Source organism: Lingula anatina, chromosome 2, assembly GCF_051362555.1.
Source record: "Lingula anatina isolate TDL-2025a chromosome 2, LinAna3.0, whole genome shotgun sequence".
Classification (NCBI taxonomy): domain Eukaryota; kingdom Metazoa; phylum Brachiopoda; class Lingulata; order Lingulida; family Lingulidae; genus Lingula; species Lingula anatina.
In genome coordinates this window covers 42,495,856-42,522,199 of record NC_141768.1, presented here as the reverse complement: position 1 = coordinate 42,522,199, position 26,344 = coordinate 42,495,856, and the positions used below count along the sequence as shown (strand labels likewise).

At 34.7% G+C, this 26,344-nt stretch overlaps 1 protein-coding gene across 2 annotated transcripts; it reads right to left on the bottom strand.

The window, feature by feature from the left end:
* Window positions 1-8: 8 nt before the first annotated feature.
* Window positions 9-25,057, bottom strand: LOC106157574 (galectin-9). 2 transcript variants are annotated; one of them, XM_024077854.2, is made up of 14 exons: window positions 25,039-25,057; window positions 6,116-6,184; window positions 5,662-5,750; window positions 5,138-5,342; window positions 4,567-4,686; window positions 4,254-4,342; window positions 3,747-3,939; window positions 3,369-3,488; window positions 2,825-2,913; window positions 2,295-2,499; window positions 1,933-2,052; window positions 1,356-1,444; window positions 899-1,103; window positions 9-525 (listed from the first exon to the last, which is right to left on the bottom strand). In XM_024077854.2, the coding sequence occupies exons 3-14, from the start codon at window positions 5,748-5,750 to the stop codon at window positions 412-414; spliced, it is 1,638 nt and encodes a 545-aa protein (XP_023933622.2). In that variant the 5' UTR covers window positions 6,116-6,184; window positions 25,039-25,057; the 3' UTR covers window positions 9-411. The 2 variants fall into 2 exon arrangements, with proteins under 2 accessions (XP_023933622.2, XP_023933621.2); XM_024077853.2 differs by lacking the exon at window positions 25,039-25,057 and adding an exon at window positions 16,033-16,183.
* Window positions 25,058-26,344: the final 1,287 nt, after the last annotated feature.

Genomic DNA, 26,344 nt, shown 5'->3' with positions numbered 1-26,344 from the left:
ATTATTAATTAAAATTAAGATTTGGGCTATTTATTTTTCTCATTTATGTAGTTTATAAGTTCAACAGGCTAAAACTTTTTGACAGTAGGTTTAAATATCAAGCATAATAGAGGTCTATACCCCCAACATCTGGAACTGGTCTTTCAGAAATATGTCAAATGCTTAGGAATAGGGGGAAAAGCAAATTGTAACATATTTGTAAAGTTTTCTTTTTTTATTATAGATGGTGTTGATATCAAATGAAAAAAACCAAAGAAAAGTCATATCACAGAAACATTGCAGCAGATGGATTTTCTATACTTTTTGTAGGGAAGAACAGACGGATTGATTTCTTCCAATATTTTCTCTTATTTTCCCCAAAGGCCAAGCAGCTAGAGTATGTCTATTACTGTCTTCTCTAGATTTGTGTATTCACTGAAACATAACTGGAAGAAAGGCAGCGTCTCCCTCACAGGTTACATGGGTAATCCTTTCTCTTGGCATACGATGAGAGTACTCTATGAAGCGATGGCCATTCACATATACCTGAGACAAAAACAAAGTGTGAGAATGTGAGACACTGGCTAAAATTGAATCTCAAAATTTTGAATTTTGTTAGTAACTGTAAACAATAACTTTATACTAACATTGGTGATAACACAGACAACAATATGACAAAAATTTTTTAAAGTAGCACAAGATTCAGTTCAATTACAATATTTATTTTTAAAAATCAAATTAACATCTGATAGTAGTTTATCACTAACATGTCATCAAAGACAAGTGAGATGAATACTGTAGCATATCTATAGTCAAATGCCAACTTTTATGTCAAATTTAAGTAATCTTCAGTATATGGTAAGTTCTACTTGTACCAGCCTGTGCAAAGACATTAATTTATTCTACATCATAAACTGACCTTGAACTTATCTTCCTTGACCCCAAAGACGACCTCAAAGATTTCCCCCTGCGGGAAGGGCATGCAGGGAGCGTCCCTCTCCTCCTCCTGCCACCCGCCATTTTCCAAGGAATTACGGACAACGCAGTCCTGTGACATTCGTGGGTTAAAGTGCAGGGCAATGTCTGCCTCAGAGGGTTCACCACATTGCAGGTTGATGTGGAATCTGTAGCAATTACAAATATATTTATGAAAAAACAAACACACAGTTGGGTAGGGGGAGGGCTGTCCCCAGACTTTACATATGTCCATTGGAATACATGATTTATATCCCTGTCAGGCTGTCACACACACCAGAAGTTGTTGATAAACTGACTGAAAAAATTAAATCCTGCTTGATTCTATTAATATCACCACTGGGTGGACACTGGTTTTCACTTTCTATCATAACACAAAGATGTCCTCGGTCACTAGTTACCTGTCAGCATCATTGTTAACCGCACCACAGACTGTGATCCACCTGTCCTCCACCATCTCCCCAGGGATCAGCTGACTACCCTGGGGACCCTGAAGATAAAGTGAAAGTTATTAGGATGTATCAACAGTGTTCTTCTGACCACCATGAGGAACATGTAACTGACACTAGGGAAAATATTTTTGGTCTGCTTACATAAGAAACTCCCATTAAGAAGCAAATATGTTGCCACATAGAGAAGTGAATGTGCTAAAAAATTGTTTCTGAACAAATTCAATTATAGTTTTATCATGTAATCCATCCCACATCTTTAAATTAATCCAACCAATGTTAAAATAACTTTAACTGAACCACATTATTTAAAGTCAGTAGTTATTATACTGATGAACTGGAATTAAATGATTCTCATTTTGCTACAAAAATTATCTGACCCACTAAGAAAAATGTATGTGCAGACATAAAATAAATCCATTGCAAAAAAAAAGTTTAAGTATGCTCACTCTGATATATTTCAGATGTCATTTTAAGCAGAAAAAAATATGACTTATTAATTCAAGTACAGATTAATTGAAATACTTACCTTGTTCTTGACCACTTGGACAGTGTAGAAATCTGCATCCCCATCAATGGCCACAAAGCGGACATCCTCCATTGGCATGCGGTGGCTAAACACAGACAGCTTCTTACCATTCAAAAATACCTGCCAATGATGTTAAATATTTATACATTTCTTTGTCTGATGACTTCTATAAATTATTCTACTTCAAATATCACAATATAACGATATTTGGACAAATTGAAAACCTAAGCCCCCATAGAAGAGTAGTTTACACCCCCATCATTTTGAAACAACTGTTGATAAAAATTCCAGGAAAATACCAAAAGTTTTCTGATTTTTCAGTCCCAACGAAAGTACAGGAAAATCGAGCAATAATCTCATACCCTGTAATCTTCATCAGTGGCCATGATGACCAATAGGAATGGCTTGTTATGGCCAAGAGCTGAGTCAAAGTCGCACCTCTCCTCCTCACCCCAATTTCCATCCTGAAAATGATTGTGTACGATGGTGTCCTGACCCTGGCGCGGGTTGAAGTGAAGAGCAATTGGGGAGTCGCCATGACGGTCTTGTTGAAGGTTGATGTGGAATCTGTAAAGAAACATTGATAAAACATGTAACACACTTGTCAGAAAAAATTGCACTTGCAAACCTGCATATCACTAAGTTTATATGACTTATGATAAGTATCTTTGGCTCTTTGTGCACAGGAACAGGAGTTTTACCATAAATCTTAATTTCTCACTTATTCCCATTTTTTATACAGGTTGCACAGAACATTTAAGGCACAAATGATGCAATCTTTCTTTGTGCCACAAAACTAAAGTAGGCACAAAGATGGTCTGGATATAATAAGATAACTGTACTGCTTGTTTCTTATTTCAAGTATACAAAAATACATATATAATTCCATTACCTATCAGCCCCCTCTTTCACCACACCTTTCACCACCACACAGTCTCCTGGGCTAATACTGTGGGGGATTTCCCAGTAGTGATGCTTGGCCTACAAATAACAACAAAAATTTATAGATCTATCACAGACTGACGTAGTGTAAATATGATGATTGTACAATTATTTTGTTGAAAAGCAGAAATCATGCTGAGAACTCGACAGATTTTCACAACCAAAATATTCAGTATTTCTTTATTTACAAAACTTAGTCATATCATATAACAGTATTGTGCATTTTTTGCCCTGGTATTAATTGAACTTTAAATTATTTGGATAAATAAATTTGGTTGTGCCAACACACAATCTGATAAATCAATTCTCTTATTAAATGATTAATATCATTTGTAACTAATATCATAAAAATTCAATGATTAAAGACCATGTGAACTTCTACAGAACAGCTATACAATGCTACCCTATTTGCATTAAATGTACCATGAACTACACTAAGGGTCTAAATACTAACTCTACTTTCCAATGGACAGTTTTGCAGACTATGCACAAACCTGGTGTTTCATGAACTCCACTTGTATAAGCTCCACATCTCCGTTGATTTCAATCCTGTCTACATCATTGACATCACAACGGTAGTCAAAGTCCAGGAAATACTCTCCATTCACATAAACCTACAGGAAATACTTGATTTATAAACAATGATAACAATAATAATCTACTTAAAATTTGAATAAGAGGTTAACAATTTTAATTTTTTGTGTAAATACAAAAGAACATCAAAGAAAACAGAATTAAGTTGTAGTCTTGGGGCTCATTCCCAAGGGAATTGGAATTCCCCAAGGAGTTGGATCTATTTATGTAATACAATAGTTTCATTGGGAACGAGACCTTAAAAATCAAACCATACCAAACCTCTTCTTATAGCTTACCCTGTATTTCCCCTCCACAGCTGTGATCAAAACATCAAACATCTCCTCAGCTTGGAATGGGAAAAATGGCGCCTCTCTCTCCTCCCCACCCCAGCCGCCAAGGTTGGCATTACGGACAATCTCGTTCTGGTCCCAGCGGGGATTGAAGTGGAAGGAGTTGTCACCAGAGCTACAGAGCAGGTTGATGTCAAACCTTGATAAAATAAATAAGGTTGGTGTCAATGTATGATATGTTAAGCAGCAGGTAGCACAATTACTATATGTGACATCAACTGCAATCCAGACTAACAAAAGATTCTCTTTAGACCTTTAAAAATAAGACAGCAGTAATATCATGAAAGGCTAACACTACATTTAACATTACACCACCCAAACATCCATATACTGAGATAGATATAAGAAAACATGAAGAGTAGTTACACATACTAAGATCCACTACCACAGACCAAATTAAATCCCAACAGTTTTCCTACACAGAAACATTCCCAAAACAAATACTATGTTTACCTGTATGGGTCTGGTTTGACAACACCTCTTATCCTGACAGCTCTGCCTTCCTTCATTTTCTTGGGTATCCAGCCTGTATATGGCATGTTCTAATAAAATAGAAAATATACTATATTACACACAGGGGTTTTAATAACTTCCCTGAAATCCAGCTTGAACTTGTTTATGCCTAGTTAAAAGTGATAACTATATATATAACTTATAAAAATGTTAAACCTACACTAAAGCCAAATATATGTACTATGTATAGGTACATATATTAACTATGTGCTATGAAACTCATTTACCAGGTCAAGTATGGTTTAAGACATACCAGCTTATCAAATGCTCCAATCTCATAGAATTGGGCATCGCCATGGACACTGAGTGCTTTGACATCCTCAAAGGAGCCTCGGTGGTTGTAGCTACAGAAGAATCTTCCATTCACAAACACCTAAAATGGTACATTTAGTTTAGTTTATTTTTACCTTTCAACTCAAAATTTTCATTTATCTGGAACATATCTTACACATCTTTTGTTTAATATTAAATAAATGTGAGCACTGCTAACTCAAACAAATTTTCCAGTCCCTAATGTGTTAACATTATGTGGAATATACAATTGGGACATAAAACTCTGCACATGACAATGATATATTTGAAATATTGGCTATTTTACAGTTCAAGTTGTGTTAAAATTTAAAAAAAAGTGGTAAAAATTAATTGACGTTTTGTGTGCATTACACCCAAGTCCAAACCAAAATAATGATATTCATTTCCTTCATTCACTTTTTAAAATGTCAAGTCCACATTTTATATTAATAAAAAAAAAAAAAAAATTTCAAGTACAAAATTCTCAATACTGATTAATAACGAAGGATCTCTAAATAGGTGGCAGCACTTACTTCATAGCCATAATCCCTGACCAAGATCCGGACTTCAAAATCAGCACCCTCGGAGAAGGGGAAGTCTGGCCCCTCCCTCTCCTCCTCCTGCCAACCCCCGTCCACCCTGGTGTTCCGCACCACACAGTTCTGACTCTGGCGAGGGTTGAAGTGCAGCAAGACATCGGCATCCTCACTTTTTGAAGTCTGCAGGTTGATGTGGAATCTTAAAGTCAAATATGAACATAATTATAGACCAGCAAGGAGACTGGGTTGAACTTTGAGTTTAAATGAATGACCTGCTCAGTTAATGATGACAGGCAAGGCATAAGTTGACTTATCTTTTATCTGTTTTGCCATATTTAAAATGTACTTTTCAGTCTGATATCAACATGGAGAACATCACAGGATTTGAATTAAGTGAAGCACAGAATTATATGTCAACATGATGTTACCATGCAAACAATCACTGAAATGACATGTTTACTTATTGGCATTCTAAATATTTATTACTCTAGATCTGCATGCTGGTTTTGAGTTATTACCTGTCTGCCTCTGAATTTACACAGCCCTTGACAAAAATCTGCTGTCCAATGTGTAATCCACCAGACAGTTTCACATTGTAAGGTTTCATCTAGAGCAAAAGGAACAAAACAAGAATATGGATCAAAATTACCAAATAGTAATTTTTTTCAATCCTGTTTAAAACCCTCACTGCAATTGCTTTCCAGTCCTAAGTCAAATGTCTTAAAAAAAGCAACATATGATGTCCAACATATAGTATTAAATGCAAAACTGGAAGTATAAATTTATGTATACAAGAAAATACAGATAACATTACACTACACTAAAATTGCCATATCTGTTATTTTTAATTCTGAACAAACACCTTTCTTAATGCACATTGTAATATGCAAAACATTTCTAAGAAAACATTATTTAACTCAAGACAAGCCCATGTATAAGCCACTCAGTTCTGCCCCCTACTGGTATACCTACCACCTCACCCTCTGAAGTACTGGAGCTACTGGTCTCCTCATTACCCTCCACTTGATAGTACTTTCTACGCTGAAAATGTTTTAAAAAATAATCAGTGACAGAAGTGTATTTAATGTTAAAATGAATCCAAAAAATTACACACGCTCTTAACACATTTGATTTAAAATCAACTTTAAGTTATCGACATTCAGGCCATAAAAAAGAAATATTTAACTTATTTGATAAAATATATTTAAAATGGGTAAGTCTCCAAAATTCATTTGGTTGTAATGCGTGATTTCACTGTCAGACAGTATCAAAAGAAACACTTTCAATTACTATGCAAGCCATGTGACAGACAGCTTGTGTCTAAATGAGTTAATTATGCAAGATTGAATGAATCACTGCATTACATGCACAGCTTTGTTTGAGACAAACCTGGATATGTATAAAATAATGAAACATGCCTTTTCTATCATGTGGGCATATTACAGTGATTATGCCATATGTATTCTTTGTATGAATTCATAAATCAGTGATTATTTAATTTAACACATTGCCAAGTTCCAGGTGCTCCATATAATCGCCATTTTTTACTATTTAAATGTGTTCCCTACAGTAACGTCACACATTTAACATACAATGCACACACTTTCAAAGGATTTAACCTCTTCTGTTTTCACACTTCTGTGAAACTTTTCATCATGGCTAAAACTTTTCTGTGTACATATTTTTGTGTGGATTCCTTCATGTGTTAAGTAAAAATTGGCCTTTCATGTTCATGTTTTTATGAAATGATAGCTGTGCATTGAATATGTGTGTATGTGTTAGTGTTATTGGTCTTTGTTTTTCTTAATGACATCAACTAAAAACAGTAAAAAAGTAAGGATTATCGGTAACATAAATTTAGTCAATGACCTGAGAAAGAGTTTGCAAAAATCTAACAAGGCAGCAAAGCTGTCAAATGTACAGACAAAAAAAACAGAAAATAAAGATGCAAATAAGTGAAAAATTAAATTTTCTCAAAAAACTGTTAAATTGCCAGAAAAATTTACCAAACAGACTGCATTGCCTATTGAAGCTGTATGTTAGACCCATGTTTCTTTCCTGTAAGTTTGAGAACAGTAAGTGACATGATTTCCCTTAAATGGTCATCATAGGAGCAGTGCCCAAAATAGGGGTTTCTTCAAATTTTGATGCAACATTATATAATGTTGAACAGCATGATAACAATCAAATGTTATTAATAAAATATTAGTAACATGGACATTCAGAAAATGTGACAAGCAAAAGTCTTCAGGATCATGGAACTTTAAAGTCACACCTTGTAAATGCCAATATGTGAAAAATTAAATTTTCACAAAAAACTGTTTAACTGCCAAAAAAAAAAAAAAAAAGAAAAAAAAATACCAAACAGACTGCATTGCCTACTGAAGCTGTATTTTAGTCCCAGGTTTCTTTCCTGTAAGTTTGAGAACAGTAAGTGACATGATTTTCCTTAAATGGTCATCATGGAAGCAGTGCCCAAAATAGGGGTTTCTTCAAATTTTGATGCAATATTACATAATGTTTAACAGCTTAATGACCATCAATTTTTAATTATAAAATATTTGTATCACAGATATTCAGAAAATGTTACTAGCAAAGGTCTTCAGGCCCATGGAACTTCAAAGTCACACCTTGAAAATGCCAAAATGTAAACAAGACAGCACTGTTCTGAAATGGGTTTCTTTCCATTTTTAACACTTTTTTAACATAAAACAAAATAAACATTTTACTGCCATTTTTATATGACCAACTAAGAAAATTGATGAGATGGGAAAACTATCAACAGAACAGTGTTAAATGTCCAATTTCCTCCATTCTGAGATTCTGAACATAGTGGATGATTGAATCTGACAAACTGCAATGATATGAGTTTATTTCCATTTTTGACACTTCATTACACAATACATGATAACAAGTTTACCATGTTTTTTACATAATAAACTAACAATGTTGTAAAGATGCAGGAAATATCAAACAAACACTTTTAGGCATCTTATTAGTTAAATAATGAGACTGTTAACATGCCTAATAATTGAATCTGAAGACATGTGAAAAAACAGTATAACTTCTAAAATAATGGCCCGATTATGCTGATTTTCGAACTCATCCTGCGTTTTAGTAAGATTGACCACTCCTGTGAGTATAATTACAATTGGCCAATCCATTTTTCTTATATTGTGTTATCAGTGTTGCATTTATATTGAAAATAGTGAAAAAACAGCATAAATTCCCTAAAAATGGCCCAATCATGCTGATTTTCGAACTTGACCTGCGTATTATGAATATTCATCAGTTCTGTAAGTTTCAAATCAAAAGGTAAAATGGTTTTCTACTTATCGTGTTATCGGTGCTGCATATATGCTGAAAAAAGTGAACAAGGCAGCAAAGCTGTCAAATGTACAGACTAAAAACAGGAAATAACTATGCACTAAATAGGCTACTGTCAATTCTGATGCAAAAGAACATTATGTTAAACTGCAAATTCAACATCAAATTTTAATTATGCTCAACAGGTAATACCAATGTAAGTAAAATGTGTAACAAGTTCACACTTTGAAAATGTATAACTTCCAGAAAAAGAAGCCAATTAGACTGCTTTTCCAACTCAGGCTGCATTTTAGTCCTGTATTTCTTTTTTGAAAGTTTGGCAATCATAAGTAACATGGTTTTCCCATAATGGTCATCATGGCAGCAGCACCCAAAATTGTGTTTTCTTCTATTCTGATGCCATATTACATAATGGTTAACAGCATAATGACCGTCAATTTTTAATAATAAAATATACGTATCATGGATTTTCAGAAAATGTGACTAGCATGGGTTTTCAAGCCCGTGGAACTTCAAAGTCACACCTTGAAAATGCCAATATGTGAAAAATTTAATTTTCACAAAAAAACTTTAACTGGCAGTAAGAATTACCAAACAGACTGCATTGCCTACTGAAGCTGTATTTTAGTCCCATGTTTCTTACCTGTAAGTTTGAGAACAGTAAGTGACATGGTTTTTCTTAAATGGTCATCATGGGAGCAGTGCCCAAAATAGTTTTTTTCTTCAAATTTTGATGCAATATTACATAATTTTTAACAGCATAATGACCATCAATTTTAATAATAAAATATTAGTTTTATGGATATTCAGAAAATGTGACTAGCAAAGGTCTTCAGGCCCATGGAACTTCAAAGTCACAACTTGAAAATGCCAAAATGTGAAACAAGACAGCACTGTTCTGAAATGTTTTTTTTTTCCATTTTTAACAATTTTTTTAACATAAAACAAAATTAACAGGTTACTGCCATTTTTATACGATCAACTAAGAAAATTGATGAGATGGGAAAAATATCAATACAACAGTGTTAAATGTCCAATTTCCTCCATTCTGAGATTCTGAACATGGTGAATGATTGAATCTGACAAACTGCAATGATTTGAGTTTATTTCCATTTTTGGCACTTTATTACACAATACACGATAACAAGTTTACCATCATTTTTACATAATCAACTAACAATGTTGTAAAGATGCAGGAAATGTCAAACAAACACTTTTACGTATCTTATTAGTTCAATAATGAGACTGTTAACATGCCTAAGAGTTGAATCTGAGGAAATGTGAAAAAACAGCATAACTTCTAAAATAATGCCCCGATTATGCTGATTTTCGAACTCAACCTGCGTTTTAGCAGGATTGACCACTCCTATGAGTTTCATGACAATCGGCCAATCTGTTTTTCTTATATTGTGTTTACAGTGTTTCATATATGCTGAAAAGTGAAAAAACAGCATAACTTCTACAATAATGGCCTGATCATGCTGATTTTCGAACTTGACCTGCGTTTTATGAATATTTATCAGCTCTGTAAATATAAAGCCAAAAACTAAAACTGCCTTCCACTTATCGTGTTTACAATGAAAGTGCACGGCGACGGCATCGCCATCGGCATCGGCATCGCCATCGGCATCGGCGACGACGGCGACGACAGACGCAGGTGATGGCAATATGTACAGACACATCTGTGTCTGTACATAAAAAACAGCATAAATTCCCTAAAAGTGACCCAATCATGCTGATTTTCGAACTCGACCTGCGTATTATGAATATTCACCAGTTCTGTAAGTTTCAAGTCAAAAGGTAAAATGGTTTTCCACTTATCGTGTTATCGGTGCTGCATATATGCTGAAAAAAGTGAAAAAACAGCATACGGTAATGTGCCATGAATTTCGAACAGTAAAAAATAATTAAATTTGGGAAAAGATCGTTCTGGCCGAAATTCATGAAAAGGAGGTGCTCAAAACTCCTGAAAGTTCGAATTTCATGGAATTCTGTCAATTTTGACCGGAAGTTGTCTGTTCGTCGCTAGGCCTTCTGTTATCTTCTCCCGACGATCTATTTAGAGTTACCATAATGTGTGAGTGTCGGTAATTGCGACCAAAGGTATACACGTACTTTCACCCGATCACTGTGTATGGCCCATAGATAGAGCGGTACTCTTGTCTAGGGCCGCAAAACAGCATCGTTATCAGTAGTGTCGTTTTTCAAAAGCGATTCTGACAGCCAGAAACTAGTGTCGTTTTTCAAAAACGATCCTGGCGCTCAGAACGGGAGTGGACGGAGGGAGAGACGGCCGACGATTAGCGCCTGCCACAGCCAGATAACCTTTACTATGGAAGCTTAGTGTTACCGTTGCTCCTTTCCGTGCACTGAAACGGAGACGACAGCCGATCAGTGTCTATGGCGCACGTGCAGGTTGCCTTCATCTGCGATAAGTGTCTTCCGCGACCAGGTTCGGTGCCTTTACCGTTAAAGTCGGGCGGAGCTTTACGCGCGAATGCGTCCTCATCTCGCCGTTCGCGGGTCGGTGTCTCCGACGCATACGTAGCCTTCGCTGCAGAAGCCGGCCTCGGCACTACGGCCTCTCCTCCGTGCGGGGAGGCCACTACGACCGCAGATCGGTATGTGCGGCGCACAGGTAGCCTTCGCCACGGCAGCCGAACTGTGTATTACGGTCTCTCTCCGTCGTGCGCTGCGACCAAGATGACCGCTGATTGTTGTCTGCGATCAAATATACTAGGTTTGGGGGGGGGGGGGGGGGGTGCAGGGCCGTTTTTTTTTCGCTCAGGCAACCCAATCTTAGCATAGTTGCGTCAATGTACGCATTTGAAAAGCGTGTACGTTTTGTCATCTTCAAACAAACGCGAGATATAGGTAATCTAGAGTAAACCGAAAAGGCAGTTTTTATATTCGTTCAAGGGACTGGAAGATCGTCAATGGGAGATAGTGAGCGATCTGAGCGCGATAATAAGCCAATTTCCACACTAGTTCAAGGGACTTCGTTACTATATTCGTCAGCAAGAGATCGTCAGCGATCCGAGCAAGCATAGAAGCTTGGACTTTTTGTCCATGCTAGAAGGCAATTTTCATGTAGTCAGCAGGATATGGTTTGCTGGTTTGCGACAGGGGCGTAACCAGGCATACGCACGGATACACTGTGCGTATATAATTTTTTTGGCCAACCATGATATTATTCTCTATAAATCTAGTGTACTTTTCAAGGAATATTATCGAAAATCCCCTTCGATTATAAGTTAATGTCACCTGAATGTACAAATTCTCTGTATAATTTATATATGCACCATTGTTCTGACACCCTTCTCGTTAGCTTTCACAGAACTGAGGTAAACAATACTAGTTACCATCTGAAGTCCGATCTTAATCGTCCATCTAGCTGGAACTTGCTTTACCTCTTAATTAAAGGGTAAAGTGCCCTTCAGCTCACAGGTAGCTTTTGTCTTGAGTGTATCGAACGCGATATTTATCTCAGATAAAAATCTACCTGTGTATTATTTCAAAGAGCTGCTCCAGCAGACCTGGGGGCACTAGATAAATCTGATCATCGGGCTAAACAAGGAGCCAGAGAAACAAAGGAAGATTGATTTTTCCTGCAAAGTTTCAAAGAATTTTGACACGGACTTGATCCAGCTTAACCCTCCAAACTAACGGGGTGGCATGGGCAATTTTTACAAACTTTACTAACAATTATACTTAGATATATTACAATTTTATCCTTTAATATAATTTTGGGAGGCATGCACCCGCATGTAAGTTGGGTGATGTCAGTAAGCCCCTAGTTAAATAAATATACCCTTATGAGCAAGGCTTTTCCCAGCGAACCGTCCAGCCGTCATTTGGACGGCCGCTGACATCACCGGACGGCCTATATTTTCAAAGACGGCTAGACGGCTTGCGACTTTTTTTTAATGACGTCTTGGCTTGTCGGGACAGCCGTGGACGTTGTAAGAAATTTTCTTAGAGTAATTTGACGTACCTAGCTTTTATGATGCGTCACAGATGAATGGTACTACTTTGTAGTGTACGCAGATATTCAGTCACGACGAAACTACTTCCTAAAGCTTACAAAACACAATAAAATGTTTCTATGAACCTTAAGATACACATTCCACGCCGTATGCAGCAGTGACAAGAGTGACCTTCATGCGGTACAAAACACTAAGCAAACTACAGGCCAATTTGTGAAAGGGGACACCTTTCGGACCTTCATACGCACGGCAACTGACAAAGCTGATTGAGAAAAAGGAAAATTTCAAATTTTCAGCGAGAGATCGTTCGCAATCCGAGAGAGACCAGGAGGCAATTTTCATATTTGTTAAAGAGACTTCGTAAGCCAAAGGGCGAGACGAGAACGCAATTTTCGTATCATCAGCGTCGCAATCCGAGTGAAACGAGAAAGCTCATACTCGTTCAGTGGCTTTCGTTTGCGGCAGATCGTCAGCCGGAGATCGTTCTCGATTGTTTTTAACCCTCTATCCCTCCCCATTGGAATTTATAATTTTTAAAAATATTTTTCATTTCATCTGTACATTTCAAGGGACCTCATTAGCGGAAGATCGTCAGCGGGAGATCGTGAACGATCTGAGCGAGACAAGAAAGCAATAATGGTAATCTTTCACCCCATTCTCATAGATTAGATCGACCTACATTGGATCGACCTAACTCCCTGGGGGTTCACGCTAAATAGCTGTCAGCCGGGCGGACACGAAAGTTAATTACCCCTTAAAGCTTGTAGTAGGCGGGGACGGACACTTAAGGGGGATTATCTGACAGTTATCTAGTGAGACTCCCCGCGGTGATAGATCGATCTAAAAGTTGTGAGAACAGAGCCTTTATTGCAGCTATTAATATTGCTCTTTTGTTCTGTTACTGAAGTCTCTACTATTAACAATGCTATTGTGCGCCTCAGCAAAACTACCGATCGCTATCTCACACCGAATACTGCGGTAAAGAAACAACAGCCCGACAGTACAACTCTTAATAGATTCTCCTGTTATCTGAATGAATGGATATGACGATGTTGTTTAGCGTCCTAAACTAACTGTACTGATCGTTATCTTGCACCTTGGGCCGCACACGTAGTACTCAGGTAAAGGTACGCTAGGGCAACATTGCCGACTGTTAGATCTTTACAAGCGCGAGAATAGCCCGGTGGCCTATTTTAAGGTGTACGAAATTCACGAAATCAAGATCGCGCAAAATTGCTGACTGGCCGAAATTCATGGTCCAGAAAAAACTCCAGACGGCCGATTTTAAGATCGATTGGAATTCAAGAGCCGTTCGAAATTCATGGCACTTTACCGTAAATTCCCTAAAAGTGACCCGATCATGCTGATTTTCGAACTTGACCTGCGTATTATGAATATTCATCAGTTCTGCAAGTTTCAAGTCAAAAGGTAAAATGGTTTTCCACTCATCGTGTTATCGGTAAAAGTGCACGGCGCCGACGGCGCCGACAGACGCAGATGATGGCTATATGTACAGACACATCTGTGTCTGTACATAAAAATACAAGCTGATATGATATGAAATCTATTTTTCCTGATACAAGTTGAATTTTATCTTCAGTGATGTAACTATTGGGGTTACATCATGGAGTTAGTCATTATTTAGTTATTCTGGACCAAATTGATAATGCTCTTTTTGCAAATCATGGAAGTATGAAAGCAATTCTTTTTTGTATGAAAAAAAAGTTATAAATATATAAAAAGTGAATATTGAATAAGTAGGGTTGACTTTTTCTGAGTTATCAAAATTTAATGTTCTCTCTTTTAATACACTGGAAAAATCAGTTATTAAATTTTGAGTCAAATCAAAGATAAATAGGCAATAATGATTGGAAAAAGTTATTATCAAGTTTTGGCAAAACTCAACACAGGTTGCAAGATTTTAAACTGAACTTCACTCCATCATAGTCCATATATCCCAAACCAGCCTTCTTCAAGCCAACTCCCCATACTTATGATATCATACACTATTATATAATAATAATACCATCACATCATTTCTACCCTCAAACACGTCAGGTACTTCTAATTCCACATCACTTAATTAGTGTCCTAGTCATCACTGGACTTTGCCTACTAATAGATTATTCAATATTTTATCTCACAGCAAATAAATTATATTAAACTAATCCAATTTGTAACAATTCCTCAGAATGCCTGGCCTCACCTTGGTATAGTACCTTTTAGTCAAATACTAAACATAATACACATACTACAATTTGTAAAGAAAACTGCAGTTATCCTTAGCCAAATCTTTCATTAGAATGACTTAAAATCAAAAGACGACTAGGGACACCAGGCTATTTGGTTATCACATATATGAGTACAGCTACATAGACTACTTTCACAGCCTTGTCATCACCCCCTTCTTTCTTCCATGCATGGTTGTCTAATTTTTGATGACAGACATTTTACCCCCAAGTCATGCATCTGAAATTTTTTGATTCTGGCAGAATAATAAATCACTGTCTGCATGATGAGTACAAGACTGGGTGTTCATCAGATCTAAAGGCAATATTCTTTATACAACGCTCATTCACTCTTTGATTATTTTTCAAAAAGAATGATATTCTCAGACTTTCAATTCACACCGTTGTTACACTGTTAGGTATATTTTATTGATGGTGTAAACTTATTACGTATAAAGCATACACAAACAGGGACCTTACAGTTAATATTATATGTGGTTCAGCGAGTTATTCAATCAATCTGCAAAAAAAAACCATACAAGTTTCTTGGCTATGGTACAAAATGTATATAAACTGCACCTGTGCCCTTTCTTGTATATGCACATATCTACCTGCAGTAATATTATTGGTATCAAGTCCATCTCCAGTGGACTTCAGAAATATATCCCAATTATGTAATCCATATAGGAAGAGATCCATTAAAAACTGAATATACATCATCATCACGCTATACACAGGAATGCAGACAAAAAAATATGCACCAAACCTAAAATAATTTATTGGCCATTATTCTGTACTTGTCCTTTCACTTGACATTCAATTCTTAGTGTATTAAAGATCTATCTTTTGCCAAGCTGTGCACTAAACACAAATTCCTACATGAGATCTTATATAGGGCATAGCATGAAGAATCTTGCACTAAAATTGAAATATGAAAAGCTGAAGCATGAACGTTCAAGAGTTTCCTACTTATGATTTATCCACTTCGTTGTGATATAAAGCATAAAAAATGCCCTCAATACAGCATGGTTTTTGAGACTATATTACACACAACATATATGTAAGGTGGATCAAATTCCTTTGTAGAGCAGTCAGTATAAATAAATATCTAACCCTCTTTGAGATTCATCACAGCATGCAGCCTAACAACACTCTCATAATGTACTTCCTATGTACAAACATTCAGTAATATACCATAAAAAACAAACTGAACAACCACTACCTCTTATATAAAAGATTTCACATGCAAAGATGACCATGTATATAAGATGCCAATGGTAAAAGTGCAACCCCTAAAGTCATTCTAAAATGAGTACTACAGACAATTCTTTCACAATATAACACTTACAATATCAGTAATAATGAGAGCCATGGTTCCTGAAGGGTTGTCACCACTTCACTGCACACAACTAAAAGTGAGAGGACACACCTCCAGTCTGTTGCTCTACAGGTATATATATAAATGAGCTGCAGGTCATATGACTCATGACTAACCAATCATTTTACACCACTGAGCCACCATGTCATGATGGCCCACATGTGATGAATAATGTTGTATTGCACTTCCTGACTAAAACCTGATGTGAAAATATCACAGCTCTGCATTTTGTTCTACTACATTTAAAAAATTGACACAATGAATAAATATTTCAGATATAAATGAAAAAAATTAGCTTCTACTTTGTGAGATCAGATGGCTAAAAAGAAAGAAAAAATTCATAGCTTTATCATCAATTTTCTTGTAGTTACCAACCATTATTGTAATGAGATCACAACTCGGAAATAACATGTTACAAACAAGGCAGCAAAGCTGTCAAATGTACAGACAAAAAACAGAAAATAAAGATGCAAAAAAGGTCATTTTGTTAATTTTGATGCAATAATAAATAATGCTTATAATAGCACTATCAGTCAACACTGAATTTTATAATCATGCACAACAGGTAAAATGGTCAATAACATGAGCGGACCCAGAGATATTCTCTGACAGTATTCCAAAGTATCTATTTTGATCCATCCTCCATTTTGATGGTCTTCCAACAGAAGAAAAAATAGATACCAGGCAATATAAACTTAATAACCTGATTGTCTTCCGGAAGTCCCAGAAGATGGTCTCAATCTACCCTTTCAATAAGATTACAGTTTCAGGACCATGAGAGTTCAAATTCACATGATGTAAGTCTCAATATTTGAAAAATGATGACAGTGCATAAAATAATATTACATAAGTAACATAATGTTTAAAGACATAAAAAACAATACAACAGAGTCTCAGGCGGATGAGAGTTAAAAGTCACAAATGCAAGTGTTTGAGAAAAAATTATAAAGGAAAACATAACAAAACTAGAAAAGCACTCCGAGAGTGCAGACCTCTGCCAAGGTAGCAATTGTTGATTATTATTAATTTTTGTCCTCTTTGGCCCACTTCTGACAGTTCCTGAAAATTTCAGCAAAATCGGTCCATAACTTTTTGAGTTATGTTGATGACAAACAGGGGTGAAAATATAACCTCCTTGGCAGAGGTAAATATAATTCCAATGAAGCTGCTATTCAAACTTTTAATCTTTCAGTTTGATATATATATATATATATATATATATATATATATATATATATATATATATATATATATATATATATATATATATAAAACTTATTTGCAATATTAAACAAAATTTACCTGCATAATTATCACTGCTTCCTTATTATAAATCTAGCAGAGAGCTTAAAGGGATAATAACTCTTCGTATGAGATCTATATTTCACAATAAAAACATTGTGAACAACTCGTGGAAATATAATATATTCAGTTGTACAAGAAAAACGGCAGTTATAGCTATTATTCTGATATCTTAGCTTGTGTTCAGACCACGTGACCTCTATTGATGGCTATACTCTGTTATAATCTCTTAAGAGATTTTAACAAAAAACCAAACTTTTTAGAAAAAAACCAGGGACTAACTTTGAATGTAAAAATGGATTCATTAACCATTGGTAAGTATGGGAAAATTGTTGTTTACTCCAGGAAAATTCATTTTTTGGTCAAAACGAAGAGTTATTATACCTTTAACCTATGGGAGTTTACAGGGAAATATCAACAAGTGTGCTTTATGTAATCTCAAATCACAAGTGTGCTTTATGTAGCCTATCAATTAGGCAAATTACTTTATAACTGAAATTAGCGAAGTGATACCCAAGGGAAATTTATAGACTGACCCTCTCAAAGGTCTTTCAGGCCCATAAGTCACAACTTAAGAAGAGCACAAAACAATAATGCACAAAATAGGAGACTACCACTTCTGATGCAATAATACATTATGTTTAACTGCACAGTCAACATCAAATTGTAATTTTGCACAACAGGTAACACCGACGAAAGTAAAAGCATAAGGCTTCAGGCCCATCAGAGTTCAAGTTTATACTTAGAAAGTGCCAGAATGAGAAAAATGAAATTTCACACAAAATTGCATTAAATTCAATAATAAATGATAACCCAATTGACCTGGCTTTCTAATTTGAACTGCATGCCAATCCTAAAAATCATACTCTTAAGTTAAATATAATAATAAATAACACAGTTTTCTTTTCATAATGTTTGCAGTAGCAGTGCAAAAAGATTATTGTCAATTTTGATGTAACATTACATAATAAATTATAGAATAATTATCACCAATTTTTGATTATTGACTATAAATAGCATGAACATGTAGAAAATTTGATTACCATCCGGCTTCATGTCCATGGGAGCTCCGAGTCCCACAATGAATATGCCAAAAAGATAATGAATATTTCACTAAAATGTATAACTTCCAGAAAAAGAAGCCCATTAGACTGCTTTTCCAACTTGGGCTGCATTTTAGTCCTGTGTTTCTTTTTTGAAAGTTTGACAATCATAAGTAACACGGTTTTCCCATCATGGTCATCATGGCAGATGTGGATGATTGAATCTGACAAACTGCAATGATATGAGTTTATTTCCGTTTTGGACACTTGATTACACAATACAGGATAACAAGTTTACCACCATTTTTACATAATCAACTAATAATGTTGTAAAGATGCAGGAAATATCAAACAAACACGTTTACGTATCTTATTAGTTCAATAATGAGACTGTTAACATGCCTAAGAATTGAATCTGAGGAAATTTGAAAAAACAGTACAACTTCTAAAATAATGGCCCGATAACGCTGATTTTCGAACTCAACCTGCATTTTTGTAAGATTGACCACTCCTGTGAGTATAATGACAATTGGCTAAGCTGTTTTTCTTATATTGTGTTATTAATGTTGCATATATGTTGAAAAAAGTGAAAAAACAGCATAAAAAAATTAAAAGAAAATGTAAAATAAAACATAACAAAAAATACCAATAAAGCTGCTATTCAAACTTTTAATCTAGCTGTACAATTACTAACATGATATGAATAACCCTATTGAGTTTGAGAATAATAAGGCACTGTTATTCATCTTAAGCATTAATGTAAGCGTTACACAAATTTTTTTTTGTAAACTTATTTTCCATATTAAATAACATTTACCTGCATAATAATCATCGATTCCTAATTATGTGACACAGTTAAGAAAGCTAAACCGATGGGACTTTACAATGAAATCTCAATGTGTGTTTATGTAATCTCATTTAATACCCACTTGAAAATTAATTAAGCAAATTATTTTATAACCCTGAAATAACTTGAAAATCAATTAAGCAAATTATTTTATAACCCTGAATTAACTGCCTACTATCCATATACATTTATTGCACCAAATAGCACTGTACTGCATTGCTTTCAAAACAGAAAACAATTACGATGGTTTTCCAACACAAGCTGCACTTCAGTCTTTTCAGTAAGGTTGATTATCATAAGTAACATGGTTTTCCCTTAATCGCTATCCTGGCAGCAGTATCCAAAATAGGGTTTTCTTTAACTTTCATGCAATATAACATAATACTTAACAGCATAATGACCATCAAATTTTTTATAAAAAAATAAAAGTATCATGGATATTCAGAAAATGTGATATGGAAAGGTCTCCAAGGACATGGAAGTTAGGGTCACACTTTCAAAATGCCAAAATGTTAACAAGAGATAACTGTACTGAAATGATTTTCTTTCCATTTTCAACACCTTTTTTACATAAAACCATCATCAATTAACTGTCATTTTTAAATGATCAACTAGGAAAATTGTTGACATAGGAAAAATATCAATAGAACAATTTATAATGTCCAATTAGCTCCATTTGGAGATTCTGAACATAGTGAATGATTGAATCTGACGAACTGCAATGATGAGTTCCTTTCCATTTTTGATACTTTATTACACAATGCAGGATAATAGGTTTACCGTCATTTTTATATAATCAACTAACAATATTGTTAAGAAGCAGAAAATGTTAAAACAACACTTTAACATATCTAATTAGTACCGTTATGAGACTGTTAACATGCTTAAGAATTAAATCTGAAGAAAAACCACTTATATACAAAAAGGCTAATAACTTCATCAAAACTTAACTGATCAAGCTTATTTTCAAACTTGATCTGTATACTGGTCAGATTGATCACTCCTGTGAGTTGCAAGACAAAAGGCTGATTGGTTTTCCTTAAAATGCGTTATCAGTGTTGCATGTATGCTGAATAAAGGGAAAAAAACAGCATTACTTTTGTAAAAATAGTCCAATCATGCCAATTTTCAAACTTGACCTGCGTATTATAAATATTCACCAGTTCTGTAAATTTCAATCCAAGGAAAGGAAAAACATTTTTACACTTATCATGTTATCAGTGTTATAAAAGTGCTGAAAAAATTGAAAAAAAAAAAAAAAAAAAAAAAAAAAACAGGATAACTTCCATAAAAATTGCCCGATCTTGCTGATTTTCAAACTTGACCTGCGTATTATGAATATTCATTAGTTCTGTAAGTTTCAAGCCAAATGAAAAAACTGTTTTCCACTTATTGTGTTATCAGTGCTGCATATATGCTGAAAAAAGTGAAAAAACAGCATAAATTCCCTAACAATAATCGAATCATGCTGATTTTCGAACTTGACTTGCGTATTATGAATATTTATCAGTTCTGCAAGTTTCAAGCCAAAAGGTAAATTGGTTTTCCACTTATGGTGTTATCGGTGCTGCATATATGCTGAAAAAAAGTGAAAAAACAGCATAAATGCCCTAAAAATGACCCAATCATGCTGATTTTCGAACTTGACCTGTGTATTTTGAATATTAATCAGTTTTGTAAGTTTCAAGCCAAAAGGTAGAATGGTTTTCAACTTATCGTGTTATCAGTGCTGTATATATGCTGAAAAAAGTGAAAAAACAGCATAAATTCCCTAAAAATGACCCGATCATGCTGATTTTCGAACTTGACCTGCGTATTATGAATATTCATCAGTTCTGTAACTTTCAAGCCAAAAGGTAAAATGGTTTTTCACTTATCGTGTTATCGGTGCTGCATTTATGCTGAAAAAAAGTGAAAAAACAGCATAAATGCCCTAAAAGTGACCCGATCATGCTGATTTTCGAACTTGACCTGCGTATTATGAATATTCATCAGTTTTGTAAGTTTCAAGTCAAAAGGTAAAATGGTTTTCCACTTATCGTGTTATCAGTGCTGTATATATGCTGAAAAAAGTGAAAAAACAGCATAAATTCCCTAAAAGTGATCCGATCATGCTGATTTTCGAACTTGACCTGCATATTATGAATATTCATCAGTTCTGTAAGTTTCAAGTCAAAAGGTACAATGGTTTTCCACTTATCGTGTTATCGGTGCTGCATATATGTTGAAAAAAGTGAAAAAACAGCATAAATTCCCTAAGAGTGACCCGATCATGCTGATTTTCGAACTTGACCTGCGTATTATGAATATTCATCAGTTCTGCAAGTTTCAAATCAAAAGGCAAAATGGTTTTCCACTTATCGTGTTATCGGTAAAAGTGCACGGCGACGGCGACGACGGCGACGACAGACGCAGATGATGGCTATATGTACAGACACATCTGTGTCTGTACATAATAATGTAGCTTGTTTATCTTAATGCACTTACACAGAGTATAATTGCTCTGCAGCAAATCAGTAAAACAATTATGGTCAAATCATGAAATTAACTTCAATCTGTGAGGAAAAATATTATTGTTTAATTATTTTCAATGACTGTAGATATTTTCACATGCACCAAACAGAACTAATCAACACCTCTAATAAACAATTTGATGATTCAACCCATTTACAACTTGGAATATGATATTAACAACACTCTTATCTTATACTAGCTGGTACTGTCCTATATATAAAATTATGGTAACCTTATGAACAATAATGTAAATGGAATGTGATATATAGCTAATTTTGAAGGCATTAGAATCACAAAAATTTCATAGATTTTTCTGTCTAAATTAGTATGGTCATATACACACTTGAATTCACATTCTACTAATTATTATTATTATTATTATTATTATTATTATTATTATTATTTTTGGAGTGGTCAAGTTATCAAGATTCAGAGCTGATTTCTGCATTCTATGTAAAAAGGAACACAAAACATCTCCAACTTGCTAACCATTTAAATCAAGAAAATTAAAAGCTGAACATTAACAATGTATTTCCACTAAAAAAAATCAATCATTATGACTGCTGTTATCACTATTTGATATAGTTTGCTGTACTAAATGCCCATCTTTCAAAGTAAACAAAGTATTTAAAAGTAAGATGTTTGAATAGGAGGAATTAATGGCAGTTTGAAAACAAATAAATGTATGTGTATTGTGCTGGTTTCTTTTTCCAGCCAAACAAACTGGTTTTAGTTGTTATTCTTAGAAAGAAAAATCTGGTGACCTACTTATCAGAATCAGTCTTTATCAGTTGTGGGCTGAAATAACAGCAGGGACAGTTACACTTAGCAGTAAAAAAGGTAGGTGCCTGTCTTCAGTCACATCCCTTTTTTTGCTCCCAGAAATGTTTGAAATTAATCACATGAATAGTGGATGCCACAGTGTCACAAACTTCAGATGACTTTAAACTAATTCATCTCTTTACAGTGACATGAAAATTCACCATGTTAAGTCTCAAGGCATATCAGCAGTTGGCAAACGAGAAGTGGCTTACAGTATGCTTTGAGTGGACAGAATGTGATAAAGAACACTATGTTTTACATGTGACAGACACTCTGACCAGAGAGCAATTCACATGCCAACTCCCAAAGACTCCCTGTATACACACAGAGCAGTTTCCAGTGGGACATCAATATGTGGCGTGTGTCACGGCTGCCAAAGGTGGAAATATGGATACCAGTAACTTGGTGAAATTTGGAAACATCTTAACACTGGTAAACTATTTCCATAGTGCAGTATTTCATACTACTATCAAATACTCCGTTTCTGCTTAGTCTACAGCAAAACTTAACTTTTTCAATATTTTCATAATATTATAGTTAGCATTTCACTCCTCTTTTCATTTCAAGTGGTTAGCTTTCATGGTTAGAGCTTAGGTGCAATGACTTAAGAGAGTACATTTTTTGTATCAAATTAATTCAAGCTTTTTGCTTATAGGTATTCATTTACTTAATTTGGCAGAAAAAATACACAAAAAATTTTAAAATTTTATAAGTAGTTCTAAAATAGCAGAATCATTTATGGTTATAAATTTTATATGACCAGATGAAATAAAATAAGCTAGTAAATGGCTTTTTAAAGAAACGGAAACAGTTAGATTAACACTGGGCATAAAATAAACCAAAATCTGCTTTTACTGAAAATTAAGTTCCTTCAGTATTACGTTATGTGCCTCTGAAATAAATGTCTTTTTATTTATAAAGGAAGAATATAACTTGCATCACTTGAATCACTGAAATATTTTCTACTTTCAGGTAGTACCCAATATACCACAACTGAAAATCCTTAACCTAGGGGCAAAATATGTCCACATCCAGATATTAAGTACAGACCCTCTCCCTGACAGCAGTTCAATTGCATTATGTTTAACCAGACTAAGTAACCCTCCCATGCAATATCCTTATGAAGTTAAGAGTACAACACAGGTGCTTCAATTCCAACTGACCAGAGGAAGTCTATACTCATTAACTGGTAACATTAAAAATCCAAGTGATCCAAATAAAATCATTCCTCTTGGCACTTTAAATTTTCATGCAGGTAAGGTTAAAAAAAAAGAATTATACTCATATTTTAATTGTTGTGGTCATTAATGCATTACACCTGCAGCTCAAAATTGCATGGTTTTAAGTTGCAAATTTAATCTGCTTTTTCTCCTTCTTCAGACTTTTTGCAAATGAGCAATTTCCATTGCAGGTTCTATTATACATGTACCTTATACTTTTTATATATTTCAACAATGTGCCATAATGCAATAACTGAAATTGATAAATAATTATGTATGTATAAATAATATAAATTATTTATTAAAAGCTATATATAACAATTTCTTGTAGTAATGAACATGACAGAAATGTTGGACCTATTTCGAAGAGCAGTTGATTTCATCAAGGCACGCGGTAATGAATCCATGTTATGTCACTACATGTACAGAAACAAAACAGTTGCATACTTTCAAAATATATTCAACAGAAGAAGTGGAATAATGGAGGTTTATGTGAAAAGTTCAAATGGAGACCCAGGATCTCCAATCAATGGTAAACTCAATGGATTGTTTTTTTCTGTGAACCCTGATCGAAGAACCGGGCTTCCACCACAATTTTCCCTATTTGGTCCTCTGAGAGTGCACATCCCTCCCTCACATCTCTTCACTGCCAACACAAACCTCTATTTTGCAGATTTCTATTGCAATAACAAGGCCCATAAGGTTACCTTGGTACTAACCCAGCAAGGATCGGTTGCAGATCAATTCTGCAGAAAAGTGCTTCTATCACTTATTCCCTACAGTAACCCATTTTGGTGGAAGCAGAATGAATATATAGGTGATCAGATGAGAGAATCCATTTATACCACTACCAGTGTTTGGGTTGAAGTTTTTTACACAGAAAACATTGATCTCCGGCCTTATTATAGAGCATTCAGTAAAGTGCCCTCCAAGGGTGAAGTGAGGTCCAGTGGAGTAACCAAAAATCCAAACTGTAAGGTATGCAATTTATAGATCTATTCAGACAGGACAACATTGGAATGGAATCTCAGGGCTAAGTGTGGTCATCACATAGATGCACTATATATGTATTTATAACATGTACACAAAAAACTTATATTTTATCCAATTAACCAGAGTCACTGAAAGACGCAGCCAATTATCTAAAAATTTCAAATCTAAACATTATATCTTATACCATTTTTCATTAGATAACAAGATGCTTGACAGACAAACTCTGTGTACTTACCTATTATCCACCAGATGGCAGCAGTATGACTTATTCTTCACCAGCACCTATCAAAGTCATAAAATAAGAAAGTCAAAGTTTTTTTTAAAGAACTCTACAGAATAAATAAATAATATAAAAAAGAGGTGAGTAGTTGGGAGTTACATGTATATGGAAAATAATGGCAGAAACAGATGTAATATTGTGCTAGATATGGCAGTTCATTTCTGTAGAAGTGTGCTAGTTTAGATATACATATACGTCCAATGTAATGTATGTTACCTAACGAGTGTGCTTGTCTGTCAACATGTTATGCACTTGTGGATCCAGGAATTTTCATAATAAAGTCAATTTACCAGTAGCACTTCCAGAACCACTTATAAGATCTTGTACACCTAATTGCAGTTCAGGAGTAGCATGTGATGAGTGGGCCTTCATAAAAAGGGGCATAGGGGTAAAACATAGGCTACATTTAGTTTGCATATATATATATATATATATATATATATATATATATATATATATATATATATATATATATATATTCATTTAAAGGAAAGGCAAAGCAGGGGGAGGCAGCACCCCCAGTATCTATCTTTTTTCAATTTGTATCTCAAGTATCGGAATAAAGTAAACTACGTTCACTGGACTTAATCAAGAGTTTCTAATTTTTTTCTTTTTCTTTTTTTTTTTTTTTTGGGGGGGGGGGGGGTGCAACAGCAGATATAATTTTTGATCCAAGTCAACTGTAAAGTACAGCAAAAAATCTTTATTCTTATTAGAAACTTTAAAATTATGTCAAGTTATTATTTATCTATTCATTAATGTTTTTTTTTGGGGGGGGGGAGTATGGGTGGTTCGTTCAACTGAGGTTATTTGAGAGTGTGTTGTCTGTTAAAATATGTTGTACGCAAGGGTGCAAGAATGCAGTGAGTGTTAAAGTATACATAAAGTAAAGAACATATTGGAGCATGACAACATCTCAGATGCTACAATGTGTTAGATAAAATGGTGTGTTAATAATGGAATGGTATGACATGAAAGAATGAACTCACTTTGAAACTCATTATCTTTCAATACCAACTATGATCCAACACTAAATCTGCCCTCAATTTGCTGATGAAAACATACCACCCATTTTAACTGGAAAACATCAGGTCTATAGACTATATCATTTATATCATTAATAAAAGAACTGACTTTATAATTCTAAACAGTTGTAAGCACCCTACTTTCTTAGATTTCTCCACAGCAATGGAAATCATAATAAAAACCATTTTATATATTCTGTTCTTATTTTTAAAATTTTCATATGCTTCTGAAAACC

Bases quoted from the DNA above. Each gene is read 5' to 3' on its own strand.
- LOC106157574 (XM_024077853.2), bottom strand. From the start codon at position 16,056: ATGGCTCTCATTATTACTGATATT. The intron at 6,185-16,032 runs GTAAGTGTTATA...AAACATTTTCAG, and splicing joins CTCTCATTATTACTGATATT to CGTAGAAAGTACTATCAAGT. The intron at 1,445-1,932 runs GTAAGTATTTCA...CTTTATCTTCAG, and splicing joins TCCAAGTGGTCAAGAACAAG to GGTCCCCAGGGTAGTCAGCT.